Source organism: Pollachius pollachius, assembly GCF_949987615.1.
Source record: "Pollachius pollachius genome assembly, chromosome: 9".
NCBI lineage: Eukaryota > Metazoa > Chordata > Actinopteri > Gadiformes > Gadidae > Pollachius > Pollachius pollachius.
In genome coordinates this window covers 15520365-15544653 of record NC_136942.1, presented here as the reverse complement: position 1 = coordinate 15544653, position 24289 = coordinate 15520365, and the positions used below count along the sequence as shown (strand labels likewise).

General features: G+C 44.3%; 4 protein-coding genes across 5 annotated transcripts in view; 2 read left to right on the top strand and 2 right to left on the bottom strand.

Annotated features, from left to right (window-relative positions):
• Window positions 1–3172, bottom strand: part of cmip (c-Maf inducing protein) — a 29349-nt gene extending 26177 nt beyond the window's left edge. The window contains exon 1 of the mRNA XM_079743758.1: window positions 2298–3172. Coding sequence (XP_079599884.1) covers window positions 2298–2627 — 330 coding nt within the window. The 5' untranslated portion in view covers window positions 2628–3172. The remainder of the gene's footprint in view (window positions 1–2297) is intronic.
• Window positions 3173–5894: 2722 nt separating this feature from the next.
• gan (gigaxonin) lies at window positions 5895–14587 on the bottom strand. 2 transcript variants are annotated; one of them, XM_079743037.1, is made up of 13 exons: window positions 14452–14587; window positions 13613–13807; window positions 13335–13449; window positions 12838–13188; window positions 12546–12614; window positions 12122–12273; window positions 11460–11581; window positions 10628–10740; window positions 9998–10147; window positions 9613–9749; window positions 8919–9053; window positions 7934–8043; window positions 5895–7005 (listed from the first exon to the last, which is right to left on the bottom strand). In XM_079743037.1, the coding sequence occupies exons 2-13, from the start codon at window positions 13783–13785 to the stop codon at window positions 6827–6829; spliced, it is 1806 nt and encodes a 601-aa protein (XP_079599163.1). In that variant the 5' UTR covers window positions 13786–13807; window positions 14452–14587; the 3' UTR covers window positions 5895–6826. The 2 variants fall into 2 exon arrangements, with proteins under 2 accessions (XP_079599163.1, XP_079599164.1); XM_079743038.1 differs by lacking the exon at window positions 14452–14587 and adding an exon at window positions 14236–14322.
• A 74-nt stretch (window positions 14588–14661) lies between these two features.
• On the top strand, window positions 14662–17004 carry acd (ACD shelterin complex subunit and telomerase recruitment factor). The gene has a single exon (XM_079743069.1). The coding sequence runs from the start codon at window positions 15047–15049 to the stop codon at window positions 16727–16729; it is 1683 nt and encodes a 560-aa protein (XP_079599195.1). The 5' UTR covers window positions 14662–15046; the 3' UTR covers window positions 16730–17004.
• Window positions 17005–19022: 2018 nt separating this feature from the next.
• On the top strand, window positions 19023–21218 carry foxl1 (forkhead box L1). Its single transcript, XM_079742908.1, has one exon. It carries the CDS (start codon window positions 19175–19177, stop codon window positions 20339–20341), a length of 1167 nt encoding a protein of 388 aa, XP_079599034.1. The 5' UTR covers window positions 19023–19174; the 3' UTR covers window positions 20342–21218.
• Window positions 21219–24289: the final 3071 nt, after the last annotated feature.

The following is a 24289-nucleotide window of genomic DNA, read 5'->3' as shown; positions in this document are numbered from 1 at the left end:
GATAAAGATGCCAAGATGCTTAACAGACCAATACAATTTAAGTAAATTAAGAAAATAAAATTATTTTTGTATTGAAAGCAGTATTTTTTGATTGTTTGAGACATGGAAGATGAAGGCTGTTGAACCTTCGTCTCCACTGGGTGACAAAAGAGCAAATTAAAACAAAAGATTCCATTTTCCTTTTTTAATCGCTATTATCTTTTATCCAGAGTGGCATTACGACGTGGCGATTGGGACAAGACGGCCCTCTTACGTCTGTTTAAAATACAGGCGGTGAGTGTGACCAGAAGGCCAGCCCTTGAGGTTAGCTAGCCTAGTATCAGGCTGGGTTTACCAGGGAGTGTGATGTCAGCAATACTACTGAGCCTTTGAAGTGAACGTCGTAAAGCTCTCGCCGCCACATCTCTGTGAAAGCACTGCTTCTAATGAGTAGGAGCCATAAAAGATTGAAGGAGTGGCGCAAAGAAATATGGCACTGTCTCAGGGATCTCGCCTAGATCTGGGGGTTTCATCAATCTTCTGGGACGGAAATGTCATTGTTGGCCATTGTTGGAATAACCTTGTACACACGACTAATGACTAAAGCTGTTGTTGAGATTGTACACTTGGTACTTCTGGCACATTAAATGCCATGATTTAGTTAAAAAAAAAAAAGGGGGCGAAAAAGTACACCAATATATAAAAAAATAAGAACTGTCTTATTTTCCTCGAAACCCACACTCGCCACGCTGATGAACGACAGCCATTGTCTGAGCACTTGACTCCAACGTCCAAGGTTCACAGGTTGCCCTCATCTACCCTAATGTCAACACGGGGCAGACAAAAGACTGGAACAATAGAGGACGGTGGTCCCGCTCCTGAGTGTGTCGGGTCAGAGGGGGCCATCACCAGATACAGATAACAAAAATACAACAACAATAAGTATTCTGTTAATGGATCACAGTGGAGTGACGTCAACACATAATATATATATAAGTTGTTTACGCACACACACACACACACACACACACACACACACACACACACACACACACAGTAACAGCTTCAGGCACAAGCTTTGTCTGAGCTAAGATTGCTGGAAGGATGTGAAACCTCAGCAGACTTCCCAGGTGAGCCATGGGGGTGTAGTACAATACAATATGTGGTCATCAACCAAATCGTGACACCTGTGTTTTGAGGAGAGACATTGTGGCTTCTCCTCGGTAGCCCACACCCAAGCCTCAGGTAGGCAAGTCAGCTAGCTCACAAGCAGTCGCCAGGCCCCTACAGGAAGTGATTAAGCCTGATATGATATCGACCTATTGCGTGTTGCAGCTAGTCATTTCCTTCCAGTGAAATATGTGAACAGCTGGCGAATTGTTCACCCCTCGACGGTTGCGTTGTCACTCACAACCACAAACAAGCTGCAAGTGGAGGTGTGATTTGGATCAGTTTTTAAAAGTGACGCCTTGGTAAGGATATTGTTGATAAAACAATGGCCATGTACAGTGGATAATGTCAAAAGTGTTGAAGGGACAAAAGGAGACTTTGATAAATTACGGCCATTATTCACCCAAATCACTATCATATACATAAACTATAGCTCAGCATTAGTATCCGTGTTATTAATGTTATACACGTTTTAATGTATCTGTAGGAGAATATAATATGTCATTGTCTAAGAATGGAAACCATTTTTCATAAAAGTATATAATTATATTGGATGCAAATGTGTTTCGACAGTAGGCCTACAAGAATCCAGCCGTCAAACTTGGTTTGAAATGATGTAGTTGTAATAGGATGCATATTGCCATGAGTTAGGATACAACGCTAACACTGTCTGCAGCCTCAGGATCCAATTATTTAACACTATTCAAGGATTCCCAATCAAATAATATAGGCCTAATGCTTCACAGCATTATTGAATCCGTGACAACAATGCAGGACTGCGAGAACAATATGTCCGTCTTTTTTTATGATATAGGTGAATTTTTATTTAGACTGAAGCTCAGCCATATAAATTAAAATGTTTGACTGTTGCATGATCCAATTTAGATTTCTTTCAGCATATAAAAAACAAACGAGCGACGAGGTTTTTTTCTGGATCGGGAGGGGGGTGATGAGTGGGGGGGCTACTGCCACAATGTTGCGATTATATTATCAGCAAATGGAACATGAAAAGTCACTCACATTCCCTTCTCAAATACTGCGTCAATGGGTGCGCGTTATCTCTCCGTGCGTACCACGTTTAGTCAAAAGACCCACATCTTTAGTGTCATCATACAACGCTGTGCAAGGACACAGGGAATCTATCTTACCGTGGCCGACGCCAGGCTGCTCTCTGTCAAAGTTAAGTGGTGGGGCTCCCATCTCCTTAAGAATTTGGAGGTGAGGATTTTGCTGAGAAATGTCCGAGGATGTTTGACCACGCACACCTGAATGTCTCCTTCTTGTAACAACTTGTATCTCATCCCACTGCTGCAATTAAGCAAGGTTCTTTTGCACGACCCTGCGCCCAACTTGTTATTATTATTCCCCTCCGGTGCCGTGGGCGCAGACATCTCCCCCAGCAAAGGTTTGTTCTCCTCCGACTGATAAAACTGGTTGTTGTGCAGTTCGTTTCCTCCGCCGCTGCCGTTGAAATCCATGGTGCTTTAGATCAGTCAAAATTGGAAGTAAAAAAAAACGTCACCCGAATCGGCAGCCTAAATGCACATCAAGAAGCGAACAGGGTCGGATCGAGCTGGGGGACCCGAGCTACCGCTACACGACCTCGCTTATTGAAGGAGTAATGGGGGCGAAAATGAGGCACGGCAGGATAAACATAGAAACGCCATTTAACGTCTTCTATGGCAGTTTTTTGGGACGAAAAATGTTGTTTATAACCGCAGAAAATGCATATATCCCACCGTTTGTATCCACACAATGCCCCTAGAATTGTCTACACGGTGCGCGTCTCGCTCCCCCCCCGAGCTATTCAATATGTCCGGGCCATGGCCTCAACCATCCGCCGATAGCAGTCCAAATAGTACAATTCAATTAAAACACATAAATATACTCCGTGTTCAGAGGTGAAAAACGAAAAAATTCCAAAGGCGACGTGTGCCGTTTCTCCGTGTATTTGGTCATTAAAGGTTTATTGGCACGGTTCCTTTTTCTGTCTTTTCTCCTATCTTCGTATAGGAACAGAGCTCTCCGATAGAGCGCTTCGGATTGGTCTCTTTTGTGCACGTGACACTGAAGTGACGTCAATGGGGAGGCGAGCGGACGAGCTGTGCGTCTTCTCGCCCGACTGTCTGCCGAGCGTGATCGGGCTGGGAGAGCAGTTCCCTTGAACATAAAAAAAAAATGGAGGAGGGAGGGCGCTTGACTTCAGTGAGTCCGCTCTCGGAATGACCCCCCCTTTAGAAATACCTTGGACCTTTTTATTCGAGGGACGCGGCTACGTTGAATAAAATGTGTTTTTCGAGCTGAGAACCCCAGGAAGTGAATCGAGGTACTCGACTAACCGGAACACGCCGACCAGATATTGATCAACGATAAGCGCTCTGAGGAACATTTTCTAACTAAATAAAAGAAACAAATGAGTCAAATCACTAGTAGGCTATTTAGGCTACCATCAATCCACTTTAAGTTTTAGAGGCATGCTATCTTTAAGTATGATTCATCATAATCGAAACTGAAATATTGTGAGCACATATTTCACTTAACACTGGACTACGTAGGCTGAAGTCATATGATGTGTCTACCAACTTGACTAAACTTCCAATGATGATACAGCCCTCTGCTGCCAATTAACAAAAATTCTGTAATAATGATATACCCTTCCTGGCTGTCAATTCAAAAGATGAAACAATGTAAATGTATGTAAATTAAAATGTGCCTTGGAACAGTTCTGTTTCAACAAGTAAAACGTCTCTGAATAATCCGTACATGATGTGTAAGATATGTGCCATCTAACTATGACAAGATCGAGAACTTTTGGACCCAATAAACTCCCACACATAAAACTGTAAGATAGGTGGCATTGCAACATTTATATGCTGACATCAAGAGATAAGAAAGGGATAAAAACGGTCATGTTTATCTTTTGGAGTGCACATTTTCCCAGCAAGAATATTGCCTCTAGGCCTACGTTTTTTTAATTGACTGAAATGGAACCAGCCAACCAGAGGCAGCTGAAGAGGAGCTATGCTATACAACTATATATCAGTAGTAAGCCAACACGTTCATAAAACAAAAAATATAAATGTTGGAAGCAGTGGAAACCACAATGTTGAGGTTTCTTGTGTGCTTGTTGTGAAATTAACCCAGTTCTTGGAAAGCCATTCTTCCTTGTCCACATCTCTTCCACCTGCCCCCATAAGTCTGGTCTTTTGACCAATAACAGTGAAGGGACTCAAATAACTCGGCGGACACACCTCCACCCTGTTCAACCGACAGTTGCGCTCCAAAACTGTGTCAACATTGAGTTAATGTGAAGGTTGAGGAAAGTTCGGAGTTCAAGTAATAAGCATAACAGACATGGTTGTACAGAAGTAGTGAGAAATGACAAAGAGCATAGTGTTGTTGAGGCGATTGTTTAAACCCCTCAACCTGAAATCGATTAGTTTCACCATCAGGTTGTCCCATAACTGGATAGCTAGGCTATGCCGTTTGCTAGTTCCTATTAAACCAATAGGGATCATCAGCAGAAATAGCATTGACCATAGCATCACCATTGTGTCCTCTGATCAGGCGGCTATAGAATAAGGTTGGATATTTCTTTAAATAAACATATGACCTCAGTCTACAACTCTTTAATGTCAGACCTAGAGGGCCAACACGCGGAGCTGATTATCCCCCATGAGAAAAGAAGTGGACTTCTTAGAGCGGACTCCTTATGTGCACAAGGCTAACTCCCAGACCGTGTTTCATTATGCGTGTGAACATGCGTTTGTGCATGTGACACACAGGGAGCGTTGTGGCTAGAAGGAAAAGAGAGATATCGGCATATGTTGCCAGCACACTGTGGGTGTGGGTGTGAGTAGTCAGGACCTGTAATTAGTTGAATTACATGGCATGTCATAAGAGCCACTCGTTTAACGAAATAATCTCCATCCTGATGAGGTTCAGAAATCCTGTTGTGTTACACTCCAAACCACCGAACCCAATGCACGCCTGGCCTTGAACTCTGATGCCTGGGACTACAAAAAGGCAGCACATTAAAACGCAGTTCATTGTGCATCACAAATGTATTTGTAGTCATGTTAACAGGCATTTGTGTTTTGAACTTGTCTTGAAAAACAACCTGAAAATAAAGCAAATAGCAAATGCATGTAGATTTCATAATACATTATATTATATTATAAGCCTTTCTCCATCAGAAATGTATCAAGGGATCTTTGGTCAAATTAGTGTCAAAATAGCCTCTAACACAGAAATCTACAGCAAACTATAAAGTCTGGGGAAGAAAAAACACTAACTCAGTGAAATAAGCATTAGCAATTCATTTCATAACAAATATGTCAACTATACCTCTCAAAGAGTGATTCTAATGTCCCACCTTAAACAGGATCTCCAACTGCAATTTGAAGGAATTTTGTGTGTGTTGCAAGGGCATTAAGCAACCGCACATGATGATGACGCTGATGACGTCATTTACAGATAAGCCTGCCTCAGGCTGGTAAGGGAAACTACGTTGTTGCCTGTTAATGCCTGGCGTCCTAGCGACAATATCAAGCAACATATGTACACATGCGGCACACGCGCCAGGCCACAGCATGCGCGCCAGGTCCCACACGAATTTAACCCTGGTGAGTTGTGTATTTCTGTACATATTATACGTTTGCCAAGTGTGTGACGGGATTCTCCCCCCCTCCCCTCCCCTCCCCCAGCCCCATCCCCAACATGTGTTCTCTCTGAGGTTGGACGACAGCAACAGCTGTAACTCTCACAGAACAAACGTGGGGGTGGGGGTTTGGGGGTGTCAATGGATGCCAAAACGGTCCACACTGACTGTAAAAGCCGGGTCAAGAGGTCAGAGAGACATCCAAATAGTTAAGAGTGTTGTCGGTCGCTCCCGCCTCACCTTCCTCCCTCCCTTCCCACAACCACAAGCACTCCCATCTATTTCTGACCGGGGCCTGTCTGTGCCTTGACAGGGAGACATAGACAGACCTAGAGGGGAGACCACAGGAGAGGAGGGAGGGAGGGAGGGAGGGAGGAAGGGAGGGAGTTGACAACGCAAGTGGAACTCCCTCACCCCTTGCATACAGTTGGTTTAAACCTATATAGGAGACCTATGTGGGGGCTTTCCATTTCGTGTGCTTTAACCTGTCACTTATGGGGTCGTCTGGTGCAGAACCGAGCGAGGTGCATATATGGTTGTACTAGGACTAGTGTTGTAAATAATGTCTCCCGTGTGATTTCAAGTGTCGACCACAATGTCCACCAAGCATGGTCTGAACAACCTATGGCCAAATCCACAGAGGAGCTAGGCAGATAAGTAAAAGATATACATCTATATATTAAATAAAGAAATAAGCTCAAATCCCTTCCTTTTCTGAAAAGAAATAAATCAAAGCAACATAAAAAGGCCAGGGTTAGAATGAACCAAAACGGATTCAAACCGTTCTACAAAAATACCAAAAAGGCTAAGAGGCCACCCTTTCCCACAGAGCCAGCCAAGTCGTACGAAAAGAAACCACTTCTCCAACAACAGATAAAAGAGAGACGGTAACTCACAATCACCAACATACGACAATTAAAAAGAGGGTTCCATACGGTTCCTTTCATAGATCTCCAGTCCTAGTGAAGCAAAAGGGCAGTGGCCGGGTGACTCTCAGCGGCCCGGGACTTGGGGCCGTTAGGCCAATGGCTGGACGCGGAACATGCCCTGCTTCAGCTGCAGGCCGAAGAGGCGGCAGTTGGCGATGCGCAGGGCGGAGCACTCCGTCTTGTAGAGGTCGCTGGGGAGCATGGGCTGGGTGCGGTGCCACGTCCCGCTGCTGCGCCGGAACTCTCTGATGTAGTCAAAGCTCCTGCCTGCAGCGCGAGGGGCAACACCACATATTCACACATTTATGCATCATTTATTGTCATATTATCAAGTCCTGTATTTGGAATGAGGGTTAGAGTTACATATGACACATTCCCATCAGTTAGAATATGGTAGTTAAGCTACGATATGGATATAGATGTTGAGGTTATATATTTAGGTGGTCAGGCTTTGGTATAAAGTGAGAACTGTTATATGTACCCCATCTCTAACTTTAAACCCAAGCTGGATGATTCGGTCAAGAGATATTTAGGATAAAGTTGAAATAAAGTTAATCAGGTTTTGTGGTAGCTACTGGTTCTGTATGTTTAATGTCACGGCAAGGATCCAGCCAGCATCCAGGCATCATATAGTCATCATAAACAGCATAATCATCAACATAATTCAGATAAATATCATCCATTTGGGATCCTTATTGATCTGGAACCGGCACCACCGCATCATTCCCTTTCCCGGTCTTTGTCCTGTTAGGTGGGATATTTCCTAAGAAGCATGAACACTCAAGTTTGGAATGCAGACATGGTTTAAAATGGCCACTAGGTGTGCGCATTTCAGCGGTACGGCAGTAGAGTGATTACTGATGATAAACAGAAGGTTTCCCATAAATGTATTTGGAAGCAGTTAAAGAATGTAAAGGGAGAAAACGTGACCATCAATATCAAGTAATTGCGAGTGCAAAATTTAACGGTTAAATGATTGGAGCTTCTGGTTGAAGAAGATCTACATATAGTGTATGGACTACAGGGAACTTAAATGATGTTTAACGGTAACGGGAATGGCAAGTCACACATTTTCTGCATTTTCTGTTACAACTTCGAAAACAATCGGATAACTGATGTTGAAACCGAATGTATATGAGGAGCCCCAGAGTCGTTAACAGCCAAAAGAGCTCTATAGGAGTGTGGATGTACTAACCCGTGTCCAAGTCTCCCACCACATAGATGCTGGCTCCTATGGCCACCGCTCCGTAGACAAACGATGAGCTGGTCTGAATACACAGGTTCTGGTCATCCAAGTACATCCATCTAGATACACAGCAGCCCAACAGTTAAGCACTGAATGATGTGACATTGACCACAGACTCTTCAGTTTGAAGAATAGTGTTTGGTGATATATTGAAAGTGGGATGAGAGGCTTGAAGAAATTCAATTAGCACACATATCACATGGCTCATTAGAAGACTTCATTACAGAATAGAGCCGTCAGTCTTCCTCTATAACCCCATTCGAATTTCCTTCCTTGTTTTTCTATGCATGTTTATTTATGCTCAAAATAAACCTATTTTATCCTTTACACTGTGTGCAAAGGCTTTTGCATCACAAAAGTCACTAGCAAGTGGTTGTTAAATGTTCTGTCCCCTAGAGGGCCTTCTACAAATAAACATTTCTTTCTTGCCATGTAATAATATGCACAAAATGATATATTATATTATTATTATATATATTATCTTGACGGTGTTATTATCATTAGCTATGTTGTTCGTGGTGATGGAGAGCCCTCTTCCAAGTCTCACGTTGTAAGGTCCTTTTACATTGAACGCGATTGTTTGTTTGGGTTTTTTTCCCACGACAATAAATCATAAACAAACATTTACACATTTATAAAAATAAAAAATCTATACATTTGAATAGTAATTTCAGTAATCGATTAACATTCATCTTTTTACCATTAAATTCATATTCGACTCCCTAAATTCGTTCCAAGAGCCCTATTGCAGAATAAAAAAAATATGTATCACAGAAATTGAGCTCAAATTGAACAGGACACACACCAAATGAGGTGTTAACGCTTCCCGAGTCAAAGGAGAAGTAGTCTCGCATGTCGACCGCCTCTCCCCCCAGGTCTCGTTCCTTCCCCATTTCCACAGCTAAAGTCCCCTGGTGTGCTCCGGTCCACTGACCTCCTCATGTCGTCGTGGTAGAACTCAGACTTGCACGTGGTCATGTGCCTCTCCTCGGAGTTCTCGTGCTCCTTGGTCTGCACGCCGCCAAACACGTAGAGCTCCTTGCCCACGCCGCACGCCACGGAGCCAAACCTAACGCCAGCACCACATTATTTTTTATTAATAAATAAAAGTGATTTCTAACACAATATAGCCTATCATTCAAACGTTAAACACATAGGTCTGCACATGTCCTTCCCGCCTCCGAAGATAATGAAAAGGGAACTTGACAGCCCAACACAAAACATCACAAAAATAACATAAATTGACTATTTTCTAAACCGATAAGCCGTTTAAACAGCCTGGGCCACACAAGACCGGAGGGTCGGTGGGCCGATTGGTGTTAAACTGGCTCAAACTAAGTGTGGTTATCAACTTGGTAGCTTGTGGTCACAAGTGTAAAAAAAAAAGAAAAAAATAAATAAATCTGTCTGACATGGACTTAGAAACCAAAACTAGACAGCGTCATGGTGACACCAAAGCCACCTTTCACTTCCTGTCATGACTCTTGCACACAGTGTGTGCAGTGCATAAAGCCATCAATGTGCTCCTATCTAAATTCAAAAGTAATTACGTGCATCATTCAGATTGGACTCTTGGAAGATTGGGTCACCGAAAAAACAACGTGTCTCTGTCCACCGTTCTCTCTTACCTTCTCTCTTTCAGGGGACAGAGGCCGGTCCACTGCTGGGTCGTGGGGTCAAAGCATTCCACAGAGTCGTAGAGTTTCCCATAGGAGCCGCCGGCCATAGCATAAATCTTCTTATTCATTGTAGCGTAGCAACCGATCTGAGCAGGAAAGTGTGCAATATAGCGGAGTGAAACACGCACACTAGACAAGAGTTTAAATGTAAAAGAAATGAAGCATATGTTAGGATGTAGATTTAAACAATATAACGTTAAATAAAAAGGTTAAATACTCAAAAAAGGAAACAGGGAGTTCATTTCTATCTGGGAAGACATTCTCTTTTGGTTAATTTACTAACCATTGCTATTTAATTGTTTGCATAGTTTATTATAATACTTTTGTTTCATACCTTGCGAACCATAGTCATGCTGGTCAGCAGCTTCCAGGTTTTGAGGTAGGGGTTGAACATCTCCATGGTGACCAGCTCCATCTCCTTGTTCTCTCCTCCCAGGACGTAGATCATCCCGTCCAGCTCGACCACACCAAAATTCTGCCGTGCCTGCAGGAATTGTCATTGAATAATGAATCAACAGCCTCCCAAAGCACCTTCAAATGTATTAAAGGATATTAATAGGAAAGGCACAAATATAACCAATAGGGGAATGTTAGAGGAGCAAAAGCGGAAAGAGGTTGCTTTCCCAATCTATTAACAATCCATTAACGTAGTGGCTCTCCACCTGGGGGTCGCAAAATGATCCTCTCCCCCTCCTCCAAACTACTGCAATGCTGACATCTAGTGGCCATATTAAACACAGCATGCAAAAGCCTTACTGCAGACAAATGCAAATGAGTAAAATAAACTAACCACAATGATGTTGGGCTGTCCTATTACGATTTAAATTTGCATTTTTTATGTAAAATATTAGATTATGTATAACATCTCATCAATTTGTTCTCCCAACTAGGTAAAATATAATTGCATTAATAAGCACATTACACTTTAACAGAAAAATCTACAAAAAAACGAAAGCTAGTATACCTGCATCATAGAGGGTATGGGGCTCCAGGTGTTGGTTTCAGGATCGTACTTCTCTCCACTATCAAGAATGTTCTTGTGTTCATCCATGCCCCCCAAGACAAACAGAAAGCCCCCTGTTTAAACAGGAAACAGACTGGTGTTAGCGACTCGTGGGCTAAATAAACAGTTAACATGGATTCAACTACAAGAGTCGTCTGTGTTTTATCAGAGATCAACCACTGAGCACCAGGGCAGGAGTGTTTTGTTATTACACAGATTCAACAAAGTGCATAAAAATATATATTATCCATCAGAATCAGTGAAAAGATTTCCACACGTAAATTAGGAAACTACAATAATACAATACAATATTTTTTTTTGTGATGCAAGTCAATGAAGTGTATGAGCATAATGCTCATGCTCATAGTGTATTGTGTATGAGCATTATAATGAGCGATGCTATAGATGAAATGCGCCACACAGTGTGGCGTTATACTATAGGTGTCCAAGAAACCTTACCCTTATTGAAGGTAATAACACTTATTTTTGATTGAAGCTTTGGCAGAGAAAATAACTTTGGATGTGTGCATTAGTATTCATTCTAACTGAAAGAATGTGCACTGTTGCACGAATCCCTCTGTTAAGGATTATCGTGCAGACAATCTAATATCTTCATATCGCACACAGGACTATATAGACATTACCAAATCACTATAGACCATCATTCATATGAATCCCCAACACAAAACAACCAGACATAAACACGTGTCGACTGGTTTACTAACATGCCCCGGACATGAAACGGTACATCCGTTGGGTTTTCAATAAATGTGGCACAAGACGCAGTGCTTACCGGCTGTCACCACGCCATGAGAAACACGAGCCATGCTCATTGGCTGGAGCTTTATCCAGCCCTGGCGGTGAGCGTCGTAGAGCGGACACATGCAGCGCATCGCCGCCGTCGGCTTAGAGTTCCTGCGCGGTGGAGAGTCATGAGGTCATCATGCAGGCAGTGATCCCAAACTAGTCTCAGGTTATCAGAAAGAACATGCAACATCATTGGATTTTGTATAGACGGAAACCAAACCCTGAAACAACTACGTGATGTAGTGGTTTACATGTTAGTGCTATGGATTGAAAGTTTCAAACTATGTACTGAAATAACCCCTCAATGGGTTACCCGTTATTGGAAGATTTGTGTTACCAGGTTACGTCAATCAAACCGGTTACCCCAAATCTAATTGGACAGAATGGAAGTACTTTATACAAGAGATAACGAAAACCTCAAAGCAACAAAAAAAGGCACATCAAAAAGAAAGAAAAGTTTCTGCCTGGAGACAGACAGAAGGCATTTAAAAAATGTTGATAGAGGGCAGGGACTAGCTTAACCGGGGTGTTTGGTGTATATATATATATATATGATCAAAATACACAATCTTCAATAATACACTCTGCAGAACAAGACTGCACTTGGTGTCAAAGGGGGAGAAACGACCCCAAGGCCTAAACGCTTACTTGCGGTCCTCCCCCCCGACGATGACGATGCACTCGGAGTAGCCCCGAGGCTTGAAGGCGGCCAGGAGAGCCTCTCCTGTTGGGGCAGGACCCGCAAGGGCAGGCTGGCAGTACTCTCTGATCACCTCCCTCATCAGTGGCTCCCCCAGGGCCTGGGGGGGCGCCACGAAACACATGGAGAACCTTACAAACTATACTACACAATATGATGTGGAACATTAAAGAAATCTGTGGGAGGCAATAAATACATGAAACTGGGATTCTAGATTTAGCTGCATTGGAATCCTGAATATATTATAAGATAGACTTGTTGAATTGATTGTCGCCATGAATAAGTGTCGCCAATTAAATGTAACCACATGCAATAAAGATGGTCCAGCCAACCTGTCACTGAGGGAAAGACTGATATATTTGATTGGATTACCTGTTCTCTGAGGTAAGAAGAGTCCAGTCCATGAAGCCATACTGAGGACATTACTTCCTTCATGTGCACCTGGAAGACAAAAGGGGATAATAGTCCTGAGGTGCACACACATTATCCATATATTGTATTGATAAATCACCAAGCTATGCGCCAGTCAATAAGGCTTCACATGCTCAGATCGTTGAGCAAGAAAAGAGGATCATTTCTTCTCCCCATGAACTTCTCTCTCTTCCCACACACAGCCCCTGAGGCTGAAGACATTCGGATGGTACTACCGAGGCTTCGCACCCACCCTGCGATCCTCGGGGTCGTGCGCAAACCAGCGCACCACCGCCTCCAGCACGTGCTTCTCGTTGCCCACGTTGAGCTTCTCCATGGCCAGCAGCTCGCAGAGCCGGTCGTGGGGCATCTCGGAGAACTCCTCCGTGAGTACCACGTCGCGGAGGTGCGTCTGCAGGTACTCGGTGGCCACGTGGTGCACGTGGTGGAGGCAGTAGTGCAGCGAGAAGAGGCGGATGCCAATGCAGTTCTCGGCCGTGATGCAGCTCTCCAGGAATTGACAGCAGAGGAACTTGAGGTCCGTGAGGAGGAGCAGGTCAGAGGCCTGCACCATGTCCTGGATGGTGTCCTCGCTCAGGCTGATCTGCAGACATGGACCAGAGATGTGCTCAGCGGGAGTGTCCCAACAATGTACTAAACAAGCAGAGCGCCACAGTGACTTGCTCGGCTAGCTCACACCCATGAACCTCGGCCTGCAACCGTGATGAACCAAGGCTGTTTCGTACTCACTTCGCCACTGAATATATAGTCCAGGATCTGTTTCATGATAAGCATCGAGACTCCGTCAAGCTCAATTCTGTAGGTTGATCCATCTTCCTTTGGAGGGTTGTAGTTGAGTTTGGTCCTAAAATAGCACGTTATAAGTGGTCAAGTTGGAAAAAGCTCTGCAAAACCACTAGCTGGGAATGACACAACATGCACATGGTCACCCAAAGATATGATTGAATGATTAATCTTTGGGGAAGTGTGGTATTGAATACTTAATACATTGTTTCTTATGTATTAACCTGATATATGGACTGGCAGCAGCAAGAATGTTTTTCTGGATAGGAAGCTCCTCGCCGTTCACCACCAACAGTGCGTCATGAAAACTTTTCTCTTGCCAGAAAGAACGCAGCATCCGGAGTAGTTTCTGGGAATGCTGGGGGTCTGAAACCCTCGATCCAGTTGGCGAATCCATTGTTGTATCAGCAATATCTAGACTAATAACAAAGACATGACTTGAGCTTTTAATAATTCTTTGGTTATTATGAGACACTTTGATCCATGTTCAATAGCGTACCACCACTAATAGGACAACCACAACCAGGGAAATAGGCGGCTAACTAGCCTAGCTAGCTAAGTTGTGTATGTATTTATTTTTCATGACTCATGGACAATGCAAAAATCATTACAACACTTAGAAACAGGAAAAATATGTCTGGCGTACACATTTTCCAGCCTGAGCAAACATGCGACCCCTTTCACTGGTTAGGCCTCAACAGTGAATTCTGATTGAAAAGGTGACCTGGCCCACGGAACAACGAAAGATATTGTCAGCTACCAGCCTACCATCAACATAAAATGATCACCATTACAATTACAATATCCAATCTTTTTCAGAGAGCATAACTTTTGTATGCTGCTTTACCTGCCGTAAGGTTTAAAGCCTGGTGTGTACTCCCTCAAATTATGGGTAGGTAGTCGCTACAACATGTCCATACATCCAGCATAAAGTCAGAAGAATACTGAAGAGGACTCTAAGAAACTTGTCACAGGTAAACGCGAATTGACATGCCTTGCCTAGACTGATTAGGAACCTGTTATGCTAACCCCGAGGCTGCACATACTTCATGTAAACACTCACCATATAACTTATATCACTTGACAACATTTGTTGATCACTGCTAATGCTGCGTGTTACTTATTACAACACGTAGAATACCCAACGACGTTAAATAAAACCCTCCTGACAGCGTTCGTAAGGTTATGCCCGAGACACGTTGGGACAGTATGATTCAGAGTGAAGCCACGCCCCCGGCCGCGCGTCATACCATGCGACGACAAGTTCTGAAAGAGAGGCTCTGTTATTGCTCGTTTCTGGAATACTTTCTACGATCGAATATGATTCTTAGGTTATTTAGAAAGCGGCGATTTTAGTAACTTTTTTAAAAAAGTAATCGGATGTCTGCGCATCCGCTTATGTTGACGTTTTAAGTAAATTTTTGGACATTGGTCGCGTTCTGAAGCAGGAAGAAGTTTGAACGATCCGTCGGTGACCTATTTTGAATGTAACCCCGCGCTTAAATTGAGGAGCAACGGTAACCCATCGCTCTTTCGCAATGTAATTAACATGCATTTCATTTTGGAACAGCGACAAAAAATAGCAATCGGTAATTAGGCTACAATCACACAATTGTAAGTTATACTTAACGTCACAGTAATACTTTATAGGTACAAGGATGGCTCCATCAAGGGCCAAACTGGAGCCGTGGATAGAGAATATGATAATCAACCACGGCACAGAAAGAGAGAAAAATATCGCAAATCTTAAAGCCCGCGTTATTGCGGTGGGTAAAATGCCGAATTCCCAGGCGCTGGGGATGCTAGGCCCCCCACAGTTGCTTTTTCTATCCGATGGAGTGGTCCAGATTCCTGCGATCTTGACCGACACAGCGTGGGAAAACCTCCAGGAAGACGAAGAAAGAGAATGTTTCTCCAGCCTTGTCAACACTACGGTGTGTCTGCAGACCTATAGTCTCCAGTTTCATATGGCCTCCGAGAAGAGAAAAAGCAAATTCTTCCTGTCACTTAGCAACCTTGCTGCAACGGCAGCTGGACCCATTAAAGAGAGTCCCCCTTGCTGCACAACCCTTTCCTCTGTTAGGGTTAAGATCAGTGACGCATGGAAAGCCATGCAGCATCAGAATTTGGCTCAAACTGAAAGCAGTCAGAATGACATTGATTTGACTCAGCTGCTCGGTGTGTGGCAGGAAGACTGTCTGATGGATTTAGTAGAGGAGGTTCGAGAAAGACTGACAGCGGCTAGGAGGACTACGTCACAACGACCCTCAACCTCACGCGACCCACCGGCCATGCCCTTAGGCACGCATGTGCGTACAGAGTGGGATTTGGACAGGGTGCGATGCAAAGGGGATGAAACTTTCAGCATACCCATGGCTCATCTCATCATCCCAGATACAGCGGCCCTTTCCCTGAGACCGCCAACGCAACCCGACGAAGGTAGCACCCAGCAGAGCGGGCTGATCCCCCCCTCCGTTGACCCACTGGTGCTGCACTCGACACCTGCCGCCAAGCCCAAGGCCTCCACCAGCAGGCCCAGGGCAGAGCCCCAGGATGTGGTCAGGGGGCGTGGCTTTGAAAAGACCGCTCCCCCTCCCCGGGGAAACCTCCACGACGATTGCGAGGGCATGCTCCTAGAGGAGGTGGACGCCGATCGGTCGAATCCGTGGAACATGTTCCCCCCACCGTCCAAGGTGTTCTGCACCTCCTCGTCCTCCGAGACGTCCCCTGGCACGAAACCCTCGCCCTCCCAGGCTCGGCCCGACCCCGCTGGCCACCTCCAGGCCCAGTGGGAGAAGAGGGCGCTGACCAGCACCAGGGCGCCCCAGGTGGAGCCGGATTGTGATGGTAGCCCTCCCCTGGAGCCAAGTAAAGGAGATCGAAGCCTCATCACACCGTACCAGAAGCCAGCATCTCCACACTCTCCCACTGCCTCCAAGCCCTCTCCTGCAGACTGCGTGGCCCTCGCAGAACACAGCGCCATCCAGTCCTCCGGGGGGAAGAGCCCCGGCCCAGTAGAGGTCCACCCCCCACCAGGCACAGCGGCTGTCCCAGAGCAGGGAGGTGTACCCTGTGTAGACCTCAGCCCTCCGTCTTGGTTGTTTGAAAGTCACCCCGGTCCGGTACCTGAGACCCGCCGCAGCTCCCAGCACCACAGGGTGGCAGGTGGGGGCACTTACCCCCCTGTGGTCCACAGTGACGGAAGCAGCTTCTCGTATCGTTACAAAGTCTCTTTGAAAACTGTCATGGACCTGAGCAGGTTTAGAGTGGCGGAGGATCACCTCGACTGGGCAGTGAAGTATCTGGTCGTTCCCAGGCACGCGGACATTAACAACATGTAGATATACCAAACCAGCCCCTTTGTGTCAAGGAAGAATTCCCTGAAGCAACAAGCACAAGGAGATTCTCAACATCAAGTGGGGAATGCATTAGAATTATAAATAGTTGAATTGTTAAAATGTTTATTGATAGAATCTATCTTTATTAACGGCTGGACAAAACCCTCACGGAATTAAAAGTTACAGTCCATGGACCGCTACTATGCCTAAACGTTTTCCCCTATCACATGGAATACACAGCTTGTTATTTGACAAATATTATGTAACACTATAAATGTTTCTAGTTCAATGGGACCTGTTTTTTAATTTGATATATATATATGTATTGAATAAAATTGCTTTTTTAACTTAATTTATGCGGACTGGAAACGTATTTTGATATACTATAGCGCATATCAATTAAATTAAAGCTTGTTAATGGGATCTGCATGTATATGTTCTACAAACACTTAATAACCTATATTATTTAGCCTACATAAGATACATTTGTTCCCCTTGACTTGTGCAACAAAGAGCTAAACATCTAACTTTCAAACATTTAAATAGCCTACCTTACCTTTACAATGGTAATAATGAATCTTTACACAAGATGTCACCAAATACAAGTCATCTCTTGCCGGGAGACTATGTTGAGGAGTTTGCCAATCTTCCCCAATAAGTAATTTAGTTGTTCCGTACCGTTATTCCACTAAAGAAATTTAATAAATCATTTTTTTTTCCATTTTAGGTAAATCATTTACATTAAACTTTACAATCTTTTAAGAGCTTAAAATTATTTGATGACGTCATTGGTCTACTACTTTCAGCATTTATGTGCTTTTGGTAAAACACGCTAGTTGAAAGACAGAATTAATGTCCCCCCCTTCGCAATAGGGGACATAAATGAACCATTATTCAACATTAGTTAATTCATTGTATTATCTTATTGGATTAGGTTTAACCCCCACCCTATTTAAAAATGTATAAATAATACCTTAGTTAACATGAACCCCATTAGTGAATGTTAACTATATTTATTGACTAATAAATGAACGGTTAGCTAATAGGCCACTGTATTAACTAATGCAGTCATAATACATTATTGTCAAATTTTAGCTGCTTTTTTAATGATAGTAAAGAAAGCAATTTCTCTGGTTGGGGGCAATTTTTAATTGGGATCGAAAGGAATAGCCTAGTTTGCTGCACCGGTGAACCAAATAGCCTGATAAACACCGTTGATCAATGAATAAGCCACTGGCCTACATCTTCTAGTATTGCGTTCGATTTAGTCCACGTCTACCTAATGATTCATTGCAGACTGCAAAAAAAAAAAGTGAAAAGTTGAGTTTATTCACCTCGAAACTGTAATGTAAGCACGGTGCAGCTGTGAGCACTTGTAAAGTTGTTATAATCCCCGTGGCCCTTATAAACAGGAAAATACATAATATAAAGCATCATGTAGGCTTTCACAAATAATATACATTCTCCTCCCTTAAGTTGTCCTTTTAAGGCCATCGCCACTGCAGCAGGCTGCCTGCAGCTGCTGATCAAACAATTAGGATTAGGCCTAACCCAATCATTAAGATGCGTTTTATACAACTTCATGATTGGGTTAGGAGTCTGAGGACTAGTCCTAATGGTTTGATCAGCGGCTGAATGGCTGCAGCGGCTGATCAAACAATCAGGATTAGGCCTAACCCAATCATTACGCGTCGTTTTACGCAGCGTGAGATGATCCACAATTATTGATTATTTATATTTTATTTTATGGATACATGGATACATTTTTTCACTTAGTCGAGCCAACCAGGTTAACTGCTGTTCATTTTCCACCATCTTAATGGCATTTTACCATCATTGGATTTGGATACGTCTATGGGCCCCTGATACGAGTTGAAAGAAAAATGTTAACTTTATTTTCCTTTTACACTTTGTTTTGATTTCTTGCTTAACCAAAGCAAGTCCCAGAAAGAACTCCGCAGTGTTTGCTTGTTCTCTGTGTGTGAGCAACTCTCCGCGTCAAGGGTGGACGTGATGTTTCAAACAGCACATCAGTGCGTTTATGTATTGGGTGCCCGGAAATTTTTTCCAAATAAACACAGCTTGATTCAACTTGGGTGGGCAGACTTATCAACAGACTAATTCTATAAACAGATGAGGGAATAACCCGGCACCTCATTGGTCGGTGGGTAAAAAGGGGACACGCTGGATCTTGTGCAATGAAGTTTTAATTAATGTGGGTGGGCTGAGAACACAACCAATGTTTATGATGGACAATTTATTTTCCCCGTGCAAAGTCAACACAACACTGCAAAAACGCACAACAATTATTTGACATTTTTTGGTTTAGACTTTCGTGAGGCGGACAAGGGGCGCACACCGAGACTCAGTCCAGGAGAGGAACTCTGCGCGCCGGCTTCTTGGTTAACTTTTCCCTGCACGGATACCATCCGTGATTACTCGTTTGCGATGAGTCTGTATCACCCCCGACTTCAGCATCTCGGGGTACCACCTCCGTCGCTCGGCATCTCCAACCATCCCCCGATGGTTTACCTGTATGGCGGGGAAAACAGCGGCATGGTTCCCGCGCTGAGCTTCCTCTCGGCGCGCCAGCAGGAGCCTCCTCAGAAACCCCCCTACAGCTACATCGCGCTCATCGCCATGGCGATCAAGAACGCGCCGGAAAGGCGCGCGACGCTCAGCGGCATCTACAAGTTCATCATGGATCGCTTCCCCTTTTACCACGACAACAAGCAAGGGTGGCAGAACTCCATCCGCCACAACCTCTCGCTGAACGACTGCTTCATCAAAGTGCCTCGGGAGAAAGGTCGACCCGGCAAGGGGAGCTACTGGACCCTCGACACCAAATGCCTTGACATGTTCGAGAACGGCAACTACAGACGGAGGAAACGGAGGCTTAAGAGCAGACAGCAGCAGGAGAGCGACTCACCGTCTGGGACCAAGCGGGTGAAGGTACCGGGGGGACAGTCCGGCGCTCGACCGGCCTTTGCAGAGGCGCTGTGCGGTGAGGGTATCTCGCACAAGGGAGCAATTAAGCCCAAAGAGCCCGCGTATGCGCCCCGGGATCAAAGTTTAAAGCCCATTCTTGCAGAGTTGCACCATTCTGGCATGCAGCAAAACACCCCATCGAGGAAGTCCACGGAGAGCTTCGGCGCAGCATCCACCCGGAGACAGCAACCGGTGCCAAGAGCATCCGTGCAGCGTTGCACGCCGCCAGCACAGGCATCCACGGCGCGCGTGGAAGATCTCCCGGAGCTTACTGTCCGACAGGATAAAGAAGATGAGGAGGCGAGGTCCGTTTTCAGCGGGCGAGAGAATGGCCAGCTCAGTATGTTGGTGCATGACAAAACCAAGGGAATAAGTGTTCCACATCACGAGGGCAGCAGGCCCACTGATAGATCACATTCATTCAGCATTGACAATATATTGTCCAAAAACAACGTCAATAACGCGGACAAGGTTTCCTTCCTTGGGTTGAGTAAAGAGACAGAGTGCCAAAGCCCTTATGGGCCATCTTTTGTCCTCGGTATGCACGCACATCAACTGTACCAAATGGGACTTCCACTATGTTCCTACATATCTCTGCCCTATCACGACAAAGTGCATTTTTTCTAAACAATTGCGTTTGAAACGAAAAGCTCACTTTAACTGTTCAAAAGTTATATGCCTAACCATTGACTGAACTGGGATAACGAGTTGTGACTGTGAGATAACTTATTTGTTAAACAGCTTCATAATTGTTATCCCAACAGACTTTTTTAATGATGGCCGCCTGTCATGATCATCGCCTTCTTCAGTGTTCATTCATATTCCTCTATAAATAGAACAACTCAAGAACTCTTATATTTCTTGCTCAGTTGATAGTAATTCAGGTATTCTGCTTAGGAAATATACGATACATATCTTTCTTGAAACCTCCCATTCAACAGCACTATTGCTGAACGGATGCACAGCTGTCTGTTTAAAATCCTGCAGAAAGCTCTTAAGTGCATACGGATGTTGTCATTGTCCATGTAAATGTTTATGGAACATGGGATGTATCTTTCTCTTTTCCTTCATAAAGGGACAGGGTTTAATCTACACACATATGTACATGTTCAGACAAATCTCTCCTCCCAAATTTTGAATGGTCCTTCAACAAGTGTATAGAACTCCAAAACTTTAACCAGATTTGTTCTACATTTCTCAATGTTGTGAATTCTGTTTTACAACATAAAAAATTATCTGTTACATGACAAACGACAAATCAGTTAAATGAATAGTTGTGATTAAATGGAAAAAATGTTGTGTTGAACTGGCGCTCGCTGTTAAGGTTGGTTGGTTGGTTCACATTGATTATAGTAACATACAACAAGTCAGTCCTACTCATCATTCACTTCGATGTTATGATGAGGATGCAGAATTATTTAGCACCCATTCCTTCTTCTCCGAGTGCCACCAATAGGGCATCCAACCACGCAGGTGCACAGGTCGGTACAGTCACATCAGTCACCTTCTATCAATCTGAGGAGAAGAGCTAATGTTTAGCAGCGAGCTTCACTCACACTCACACTATTGTTATGTGACCTAATGATCAGTTATAATATGACATTGTAGTGTACTGTATAACCAAATGTATGGATATTAAAGGGAGTAAGGTACAAGCATAATGTATTTGGCTGTCCTATACATTACACATCTATTATGATACCAGAATGCACCAGGGCTGCTGGAGATGGCCGTGGTAGGCCTTCTGTAATAAGACTTAGAATAACACTTGTGTGAGAGAAGTGCACAGAATGGGCGTCTAAAAATAGGCCTAAACAGTTGAGGCGCACAATCCTTTCCAAAAACAGTATGCTGTGCGTCTGCACACTGCAAATAAGGAATGTTTGTTGAAATAAACGTCCCCACATTTGAGGATAGGAGTTGGAAATCACAAGCATTTCCTGTGTATAGGATTCTTTTGGTCAGACGTGTAAATAAAACATGGAAACAGCTGAAAGCCTCCGAGGGGATAGACTGGGAGAGAGAGAGAGAGAGAGAGAGAGAGAGCAGAAAACAGGCCCAAGTTTGTTATCAAAAGCCATAAAGTGAAATAAGTATAACTAGTTCACTGGTGTGTGTCCATGTAACTGAAGCAATACTAACAAAAATCACAGCTATAATGGATTTGCTTTGGTTAGTCCGATAACAATTTACATGTAGAGAAACCCATGAGGTTTTGCCAGTGGTGAAATGTTGAAGGACAATCATGTGATGGATCATCATTAAATGTTGGTGCAGAGGATATTCCCCAGAATGCAATTCAACAACTCATGCGTTGAGTTGTGGACATTTTCAGCCAGCAAACGCTTCATCACTCCCGACCATTACGCAGAAGATCACACAGTTTTAGATGGTGTTAGTGTACAGCTTTAGCTGTGATGGACGGAGAGCCGTGCGGAAAGAGCAGGAACGAAACAAAATACCCCAAGGCCTCTAAAGTGTCATCGCTCTCGCTCCCATGTGCAATCACATCTGAGTTTCAGCACTCAATCACAGCATTTAAACACCAGGGATTCAAAAGAGTTTTAATCCAAGTGTTTATTGTATTTTTTCACTCTCTACATAAACGGGCTACAGTTGTTCAAATACACACTCAGAGTGGTGTGGAGAGGCGGGGTCATGATGAAGATGGATGTGCTTCGCTGCATGCTACATTAGCAGCTAATCAAGTTAGGTTTCCTGGCACAACGCTTTATACATCGTTATCCGCCTCAAACGTCCACCAGACCACGACTTCTACAGAGCTGTTTTATGTACACCGACATACACAGACACACAAGCACTGGGGTGACACTTCTTGTCAGTTGCTGGTACACATCTCCATGCACATGTTCCAATCAACACTAAACTGTATCAAAGATATTACACACACACACACACACACACACACACACACACACACACACACACACACGCGCCATTCAATGTTTAAGAATACCTGCAGCATTTCAGAGAGAAATACATTAAATAAAATAACAACAATAAATGTTTGTTATCAATCAAAACGATAATCTTATAATAATAGACAGAATATTTTTCGTTTTTTCTGAAACACCCATACTCACATTTTGATTGAAACTTTAGAATATTACCAGTCAGTGCGAATCAAGGAATGTTCTGCTTGCAAATTAGAGTGTGTGTGTGTGTGTGTGTGTGTGTGTGTGTGTGTGTGTGTTTGTTCAAGTGTTTGTGTGTATAAACACACGCCGGAGGTGCACGTGGCAAGCTTCAGTCCCTTCACCCCTTCACCTCCGCCCACTGTCCGGGACCACCCCGGGGTCGACACTTCATCCTGGAGGAAGTCATCGGGTCTGAATAGGAGCCTCCCTCTGAGGGCTGTAAGAGTGCAGCCTGCTTCCTCAATCACCCTCCTCCGCTGGGCTCCTACGCAGAGCGGGGACAAACACACACGCACACGCGCACACCCACACACACACACACACACACACACACACACACACACACACACAAACACACAAACACACACACACACCCACACACAGTATGGTGGAAGCGGGCCACAGATCCACATCCCAAACCAATGAAAACATGGAAAACAAAATATATTGATGCTTATCGTGAATATGGTTTTGTGTGGTTTGTGTTCTGAGGGAATGTCTGTCATTGCAAGGTCAACGAGGGGACGATGACATGCCGACTGAGGCAGATGATGTGCACAGACCCACAGACACAAACGGTTTCACTAAACGAGAGCATGCTACTCAATACATACGGCAATGACCTTGTGGGAGAAAATAGTTGCTGTAGCCGTGAAGCCGCCAGTGTCCCGAGCACACAGCTGCATCGTGGCAAAGTGTTCATATGTGTGAGAGAATGTTTTCCCCGCGTATCCCTCATATCCATGAGTGATGCATGGCTAATGGACGCAGCGAGCGTGTTTGTATCCCCAAGTACTCCACACTGTATATCGTGTGTGTGTATAAACAGAAGTGAATGAGACTTGAAGAAATTCCTCGTCCAATGTTAGGAGTTCAGCCTCTGCAAAAGACACCCAGTGCGAACAAGAGGGTTAGATCTGTAGATACTAGGGTTATGGATTGAATTCTTAAGTGTGCACACAATGCTCATTGTTTCTCTCCCCCCATTGCCCCCACTTCTCACACACAGATCTGTATTTATTTTTTTGGTAGTGGGTCTGGCATTAATTACATTGAGTCGGGCACTGCTGGTGTGAGTGCGCTGACTATGCTTTCACAGCTCATTACACGGTGTCCAATCAGCATGCAGACTGCGTGACCGCTGTTTATTTATGTGTGGAGCTAAAAATGGCAGACTGTTAGCAGCCTTTGCCCGGGGTGGATGGTGGTGAGGGGGGTCTGAAATACAGGGAATACTCCAAACACATTGTGCCGCTATTACATAGGACCCTAATCAACACCCCTGCTCATTTTGACACAGACATATACATCCCCCCACACTGCAGACTCACTATCTTTTGAGCGTGTGCACACTCACTCACTCTCACACACACACACACACACACTCCCACACAATGTGCATGGGGCCAACATATAA